Consider the following 9472-nt stretch of genomic DNA (forward strand, 5'->3'; position numbering starts at 1 on the left):
TTCAATACCTTATAAATTTGTGTATCGGGATACAATTTTTATAATATTCCCCTTGTGGCATATAGAATGACATCTGTTGGACAACATTAAATGATATATTTCACATTGGGAATATCATAATTTGAATGTATCAATCGTTACTTTTAGTAAAAAATATAACATTAATTATTTATATTGATTAAAGGTAATAATTTTCAATAGACCATATGTTTGTGTCAAATTACTAAATATACTCGATAAATTTACACAATTTAATGAATTATTTTGATGCATCACTCGCTGTTTTATTTTTTTTCCATTTACATAGTAATAGATTTATCAGAATATTAAATCTAAACTCTTGGAAATAAAAGTCAACACTAGAAAAAAATATCCGCATAACATACTGCAGTGGTGTTGACGAGGGTATAATGATGTTGATTTTATTACATTAAACAATCTGGAATATTGTGTGTTTATTTGTACCGATGACATTATTGATCATTCGACCCTATTACAGAATCCCACGTAGAATAGTTGAATCTGATAGAGTAATAATGACAGCTTTTGTCGCTTCGACTGCTACTTAGTTATCGTAGATCCATGGGGGCAAGTTTATAAAATCTAATTTAACGACTGCAAATGTAAGTAGTCTGCCAGTGTTAAAATGAGTGTCAACATGCAAGCATCGATCGTTGGAAATACAACGTTTCCAAGTTTTAAGGAATTAAATTCAACAGAGAGTAACTGGATAACATCTATAAATTATTATGGATTAATTTACACTTCACTTTTATTTGTGATTGGCATTCCCGGAAATGTATTGGTGTTTTTTGTTTATTCCAAAAAAACGAGAAAAAATTCCACGACTATATTTATTTTAGTTCTGGCTGTATTTGATTTGGTAAACTGCACGGCAACATTACCGACAGAAATTGTTATGTTGCTGAATCCGTTTGTTTTCAACATTGGACCCGTCTGCAAAATGTCCAGATTTACCACGTATACATGCAACAGTGCTGCCGCTGTCATCCTTGCCGCAATTGCAGTGGACAGATACAAACGGGTATGTACACCCCATGGAAAACAAATAACTCTCAAACGAGCGAAACGAATGGCATTGTGGGCATTTATAACTTCCGTTAGTTTTACATGGCCGTCTCTAATGATATACGGACAAAGAACTATTAGTACGGAAAGTGCAAACGTTACACGTCAAATATGTGAAATAGATGATTCGCACGTTTTGACGGTTTATCCACTTATTTATTACTCTTATATGTGTTTCTCTACATGTGGAATATATTTCATTTTACTAGCATCATACATAAGTATTGTTATGAAAATGGTGAAGCGCAGGAACTTCACCAGTTTGATAGGTCGTCGATCTGTTTCTAACAAAGAAGTGCCAGATATACACATAGAACATCCCTCGTCTATTGGGCATCATACAAACGCACTGCAAGTTACGAGTGTTCACAGCTCCACGCGCAGTCTTAACGTCTGCTGTCGTACTGACGAATCAAATTGTTTCCAGTATGAACCAGCTGTGTCGGTGCCGAAAAATAGCCAAAACATGGCTGATACATCAAAGGTAAAAGATCATCCGAATGAGATGGATTTAAAACTTCAGGAGTGCTTAATGAAGCCTGACGAAAACAAAATAAAACCAAATTGCTTTTTAAATGTTGACGGTCTTATGGATTGCAAAGAAGTTGTGAACGAATATGGTGCTGTACATGGTGAAAAATATAATAATCAAAATGAACAGAATGTCGGTTCTAATCCAGAGAATAATTCCGAGTGCATCGAAAGTAAAAATAATGAAAACGATAAAACTATGATCCGAGTGTTGAATAATCTGAATAAAGAAACAGATGAATCGAACCAGAAACCAAAACAAACAATGACAAAGACCAACAGTCTGGACGTTCCTTCGCCTAAACATTCGCCGGAAATTTCTAGCAACGACAGTTCAAAATATGAAAACACATCAGAAAACCGAAATAAAACCAAACGTAAGCGTAAGGTATCACAAACGCGTAGTAATACGGGAGAAATATCCTTGAATGGATCAAGTAAAAGTAAAATGCGACCTTCAAAAAGGAGTTTAAGGGCACATCGTTTAGGTAAGACCACTCTTATGCTGTTAGTTGTGACTATGGTATATATTTTAAGCTTTCTCCCATTTCTTGGAGTTGTTATACAAAGATCCATATCTCCTATTGTTCCGTTGCTTTATAAAGGAGAATATGACACAGTGTACGAAGCTTTGTACAGATCTTATTTACTAAACTGTGCGGTGAATCCGCTAATTTATTCGTTTTGCAACGCAAATTTTAGAAAAGACTGTCAAGCAACGTGTAGGAGACGAAAATTGTTCTACAGATAAATGGTGACGATGAACAAAATATTTTTACACATATCATACGTTTTCCAATTTGTATCATGGTTTGTGCAGACCACATACAGGTTGATAGACACTGTGGAATTATTTTTATGTTGTTTTGATTCAATTATATGAATATTTCACTATGTCCTGAAGTCAAAGTACTATATAAATAATTACGTTAGGCCACGCAAATTCAATTTGTTGTTCCTACGATTTACTCGCTTCTTAAGTTCTTGTTTCAAATTTTAAGACGATAATAATTGTCTATGTTTCGCCCTTGTTTTTTTAATTTTCCCTCCTGTTAATCAAATCTGATATTTTGTAATAAAACTATCCACGATCTTACACCTTTATTATTACATGTTTATGTATTAAATTGAATTAAAAAAGGGACTTCAGCATGTTCAATTCCGTATATTTTAGCATGTACTATCATATGTGAACAAAACATTTTGCTTAATGAAAATATTGTTTTCATCTGTTTGGTTTATTTCTTTAACTTTCTAATCATGTATGGATGAACAGATTTGAATCTGCCGTTAGAAACTTGATTTGAACATATGACCACCAGCCAATTGGACACCCCTGCCTTTTCGTGCATGTTTAACCAATGTATATAAATACTTTATAAATTATAATTGATATGACTTCATGCCTTGTCATTGATTTTATCACACAAGAGTAAACGCGAGAGAACTTATTAGATTTACAGTCTATGTGAAAGAAAGCCAATACATTTCCGATGGAGATTTTGTTATTGATTGTTGTAGTTTAACGCCACTTTCGGGACACTTGGCTACATCATGATGTCATTTTTCTTTTTTTGCGGAGAAAGTCAGCGTACCAGGCACTTATCTTCAGTAGAAAAATAAAGGTTACAATCCTTGTCAATTAAGATCGATGTTAAACGCATCTACCACTAGCGAGGCTAGTTATGTTGATATCGTGGGTGTACTACTAAGACAACCTTTGTCTTTTCAGAAGAAGAACCATCAAGCTAGTTTTCATGATTTTGAAAGTTTTGTCATATTTTCCGGATTGCATATACTAATTTGTTGACACGTCGAATTTTAAGGGTGTGTTAATCTACCCCTAAAATAAAAGTACACAAATAAAGTTGAGAAAGGAAATGGGGAATGTGTCAAAGCGACAACAACCCGACCATAGAGCAGACAACAGCCGAAGGCCACCAATGAGTCTTCAATGTAGCGAGAAACTCCCGCACCCGGAGGCGTCCTTCAGCTGGCCCCTTAAAGATATATATACCAGTTCAGTGATAATGGACGTCATACTAAACTCCGAATTATACAGAAAAAACAAAAATTAAAAATCACAAGACTAACAAAGGCCAGATGCTGACTTGGGACAGGCGCAAAATTGCGGTGGGGTTAAACATGTTTATGAGATCTCAACCCTCCCCCTATACCTCTAGCCAATGTAGAAAAGTAAACGCATAACAATACGCACATTAAAATTCAGTTCAAGAAAAGTCCGAGTCCGATGTCAGAAGATGTAACAAAAGAAAATAAACAAAATGACAATAATACATAAATAACAACAGACTACTAGCAGTTAACTGACATGCCAGCTCCAGACCTCAATTAAACTGATTGAAAGATTATGTCTTCATCATATGAATATCAGTCACAATCCCTCCCGTTAGGGGTTTAGTATCATACTATCATAAAATATATGAGAAGAACATAACCCGTGTCATGTCAACAACTGTTTTTTTTGTTTTTTTTTTAAATAAATGTGTTTAGTTCCGATGCAAATACTCTATAAGTGAATCAATATTAAAGCCAAAATATGCAATCTTTAATGATCTGACAACAGTATCGTAACTATATCCCTTCTTAATAAGTCTGTTTAAAGGTTTTGCAAGTTTTTGAGGTGAATACTGACATTTTTGTGCTTTGTAAAGATTATTACCATAAAAGATTTGATGTGAAATACCTGAACGTATAAGATGTCTGCATGTTGAGTTATATTTACGAACTATTTCCTTATACCGATGATAAAATTTAGTAAATATTTTGACTAGTTTGTGATATCGAACACCCTGGTGTAATAATTTTTCAGTAATACCTAAATTTCTCTCGCTAAAATCTAATACGTTGTTACATACACGAACGAATCGTACAAGTTGAGATATATAATCACCATAAGATGGTGACAAGGGAACGTCACCATCTAGAAAGCTGTTTTATATCTGACTATGCGGTTAGGTTTTGCTCATTGTTTTACATATCCAACAATAGCTTTTAATTATCGAAAAGAGGAGAAAGATATAAAGAAGATCATACAAATACTAAAGTCAAATAAAATCAAATAAAACCATGACAAAAACAATAACACAACAATACACAAAGAACAAACAATTGAGAAACATGAACCTTACACAATTATTCAAACACTACAGAGAAAACAAACAATTAGGCAACACGAATAATAATCAATTATGAAAACACTACACAGAAAACAAGCAATTGGAGCAACACGAACGTTATAAAAAACACTACACAGAAAACAAGCAATTGGAGCAACACGAACGTTATACAAAACACTACGTAGAGAACAAATAATTAAGCAACACTTAACTTTTACAAAACACTACACATAAAAAACAACAATTAAGCAACACGCACGTTATATATAAGCTAGACTGAATAGGGAACGAAAAATTAAGCAATATGAACCTTATACAAGACACTACACATAGAATAAACAGTTAAGCAACATGAACCTTATACAAGACACTACACATAGAATAAACAGTTAAGCAACATGAACCTTATACAAGACACTACACATAGAATAAACAGTTAAGCAACATGAACCTTATACAAGACACTACACATAGAATAAACAGTTAAGCAACATGAACCTTATACAAGACACTACACATAGAATAAACAGTTAAGCAACATGAACCTTATACAAGACACTACACATAGAATAAACAGTTAAGCAACATGAACCTTCTACAAGACACTACACATAGAATAAACAGTTAAGCAACATGAACCTTATACAAGACACTATACATAGAATAAACAGTTAAGCAACATGAACCTTATACAAGACACTACACATAGAATAAACAGTTAAGCAACATGAACCTTATACAAGACACTACACATAGAATAAGCAGTTAAGCAACATGAACCTTATACAAGACACTACACATAGAATAAACAGTTAAGCAACATAAACCTTATACAAGACACTACACATAGAATAAACAGTTAAGCAACATGAACCTTATACAAGACACTACACATAGAATAAACAGTTAAGCAACATGAACCTTATACAAGACACTACACATAGAATAAACAGTTAAGCAACATGGACCTTATACAAGACACTACACATAGATTAAACAGTTAAGCAACATGAACCTTATACAAGACACTACACATAGAATAAACAGTTAAGCAACACGAGCATACAGTTTTACAAAACACGAGATAAACTGGCGTGATCTGAACATTGTAAAGTTATAGCGAAAATCTTACTTTGAGTGGAAAATATTAAGAGATTAAACGTTTTACTTTCTTAATATTCTGCTGGTGCCTCAGTGCAATCGCTGTCTGTTTATTTATATGCGATACAAACGCTGGAGATAAGAGAAATGTACAACTGATTTATTTGAAATATTATATTTGCCTGGTCTGTGTTTGTTTGGAAAACAATTTGAGTTATAATGGAAATTATAACAAGAATTTATTTATATTATTTATATATCATAACATTTTACTACATTTGTGCATTACAGGATATCAATTAACAATTATGTTTGATTATTTTGGAACATTGTAATCTAAATGTTCTGGAAATGATGCCAAATCTAATCTGCTGTGTGAAGATAAGAATTCGCTCTGATAAACTGTTCCTTAAATTATCTACGTGTTTAAACACTATACAATAAAATATTGGTCACGGATATATAAATCATATAGCCAACACATTTCTGTTGATATATTTTATTGCAAGTTTTTGTTAAAGACGTCATATAATGAATGGCTGGATGGCTGACTCTTACATGTCCAGGGGCAAATCAAATGCATAATCAGGACGATAACATGATAATATGATATGAGTTTAAACCTGGCTTTGTATAAGATCGACACGCTGAGTCGACTTTTCATCGTGATGTTTCAACGTGTAACTGTCCACAGAACGACATAAAACCATAGCCAGTCACATTATTCTGATCCGGCCTAACCAGTCTTTCTTCTTAATACATAGACTCGCGTGTTCAGCTCAGATAAGCAACAAAGCCAAAATTTCAAGTCTTTGGTTTGACTCAGATTGTGTTCGAAACCACGAACTTCCGCGTACCTTCCGCGTACGAGGCAATCACGCTACCCCGAGAACAACTAGGCGATGACTTCATATGAGGAACGTTTTGTTCATAATGTCTTAATCGATATTTATATATAATAGCGTTTGACGAAAGTTGAAGGTTTTTTTTTTAACGGTAAACATGATTCTGAAAATTCCCAGCACTTCCCTGTTAAGTATTATCCTCTTGACAAACAAACAAAACAAAACAAAACAAATTCAACCTCTGTTTAGATTTTCCATTCCTATCCTTATTTTGATGCCGCAGAAAGACCACTCTCAAAAGAAAGAAAAAAAAAACACCATAAAAATAAAAGGCATCTTCAAACAGACTTTACTTTTTCTAAAACCGAAACACTTATTTGTTGTTTGACCTTACTGGTAAATAATGTGCTAGTCTAGAACAAAATACTTGATCTTTGAAGAATTTGGCTACTCTTTTAAAGTCTTATAGGTCACAGAGATACCAACATTTCTATACGTATTCATACATCTCATGATTCTAAAAAGTAAGTTTGAGCGTTCCTGATGAAGGAAAATCCAGAAATGCACTACAGACGCGCAACATTTACATGTATATACTGTTATCTTCTTAGTATCTATACTTACCAAAATTAGTATAGCAATTGGAATTATTTTTCAAGTTTGTAATCTTTAATCTGTAATCATTTTTGTATTAAAAAGTACAACAGCTATGTTGGTCCAATTTCAAACAGCTGCATGCATAGTTCGCAAACTTTGACGAAAGGAGTGAACATGTAATTCACAATTTTAACAATGCTTCGTAATAAGATCATTGAATATTGTTTTTATTAGTATTAATATTGATTTTGTTTTCAGTAAATTAAAAGCAAACTAAATATTACTAGTATGTTATATACATATACACATTCGTGGATCTACAATCTGTCGATACCTGTATCTAGGCATTGCACAAGGTCATGCTTTTCTCTGCCTGTTTATGACGTCTTTATACTAAATCCATTGGGTGTTGGATGGTACGGATTGATAATTTAGTCTCAGATGCATGATTTTTATTAGTTGTTAATAGCTTTGAACTAGCTGTCAGTTAACTGCGAGTACTCTCAGATCTGTACCTAGTGTCTTTTTGTTATTCTTATGAACAAGTACCCGGACACTTGTATTTTTGTCCATCTGATGAGTTGAGCCTTTTCCAACTGATTTTTATAGTTCGTTCTTATGTTGTACTGTTATACCACTGTCCCAGGTAAGGAGAGGGTTGGGATCCCGCTTACATGTTTAACCCCGCCACATTATGTGTGTATCTGCCTGTCCCAAGTCAGGAGCTTGTTGTCGTTTGTTTATGTGAACACCATATTTGTTTTTCGTTCATTTTTTGTACATAAATAAAGCCGTTAGCAGTGGCGGATCCAGAACTTTTCCTAAGGGGGGGGGGGGGGGGGGGGCCCGCTGACTGACCTAAGGGGGACCCTCTCCAGTCATTCTTCAGTGATTCCCTATATAATCAACCAAATTTTTCCCACGAAAAGGGGGGGGGGGCGGGCCCCCCAGGCCTCCCCTTGAATCCGCCTATGGTTAGTTTTCACGTTTGAATTGTTTTACATTTTCATTTCGGGGCCTTTTATAGCTGACTATGCGGTATGGGCTTTGTTCATTGTTGAAGACCGTACGGTGTCCTATAGTTGTTAATTTCTGTGTCATTTTGGTCTCTTGTTGAGAGTTGTCTCATTGGCAATCATACCACATCTTCTTTTTTATATTTGACTCACAAAATGGATGAAGTGGTGAATCTGATAGCATAATTAAATTCATACAAATAAGAAAATAATGTTTCGTCGCATAAAAATGGAAAAAAAATGGGATTGTAACTTTTTCCCGCACCCCTTATTTTTTATTTTTTATCAGAATTTTGTAGTTTTCGTCTTAAATCAATTCAACTTCTGCTTATATCTCAGATCAATTTGAACATTTACTACAAAGATATGAACTGTCAAAGATTGACCCCCATTAATCTGAATGGACGTATAACAAAACCTACAATGTAATGTTCTTCCCTGAATCATTTAGTAATCACTTTTATTAAATAAAACTGACAAATATGTTATTAGATAACCACAATTGTTCTGCCTTTATAAAATGTTTTGATACCATTTGTTCTAAGATAAGTGCGTTAGTAAGAAGAGCTTCTCAGATAATTTGATATTCCAATCTGAATAATGGCAAGACAAACTTTGAAGTCTCCAGAGTCCTGACTTTTTCCCTGAACTTTTAGCCTGGTTTAAAAATAGTTTATTAAAGCTAGATTAAAGTCGTTCTCTATTGAAATCTGGAACTGTGGTGTTAAAGTTGAAATAAAATTAGAACCTTTGAAACGTAATATTTTTTTTTTAATTTCTTAATAGCTTCGGAGTAACCTTATTTCAAATATTTTCTGTATGGTTTAAAAACATACATTGTTTTTCCAAATAAAGTATTTAGTATTGAAAATATAATGGTTTTTTTTCTATTTTAGCCATGGCATTGTCAGTTTATTTGCAACTTATCAGTTTAAATGTCCATTTGGTATCTTCCGTTTTTCTTTTACATTATATGGAAAAATGTTTTCTCTGAAATCCTCGATTCCACCTAACAGCAATATCTCTTCGAGTTTTACACCTTTCGATTTCGCGATATTCACCAGTTCTAATTGCTAAATGTTGGTAAAATATCCATTATGCGTCTGATTGGGACCGCAAACTCCAATCAATTGACCAGAACATAAGATGACCG

At 33.7% G+C, this 9472-nt stretch overlaps 1 protein-coding gene across 1 annotated transcript; it reads left to right on the plus strand.

Moving 5' to 3' along the window:
- The first annotated feature begins 421 nt into the window (after positions 1-421).
- Positions 422-2850, plus strand: LOC139515729 (D(2) dopamine receptor A-like). The gene has a single exon (XM_071305395.1). The coding sequence runs from the start codon at positions 647-649 to the stop codon at positions 2369-2371; it is 1725 nt and encodes a 574-aa protein (XP_071161496.1). The 5' UTR covers positions 422-646; the 3' UTR covers positions 2372-2850.
- The last annotated feature ends 6622 nt before the right edge of the window (positions 2851-9472 follow it).

This window comes from Mytilus edulis, chromosome 3 (assembly GCF_963676685.1).
Source record: "Mytilus edulis chromosome 3, xbMytEdul2.2, whole genome shotgun sequence".
NCBI classification, from domain to species: domain Eukaryota; kingdom Metazoa; phylum Mollusca; class Bivalvia; order Mytilida; family Mytilidae; genus Mytilus; species Mytilus edulis.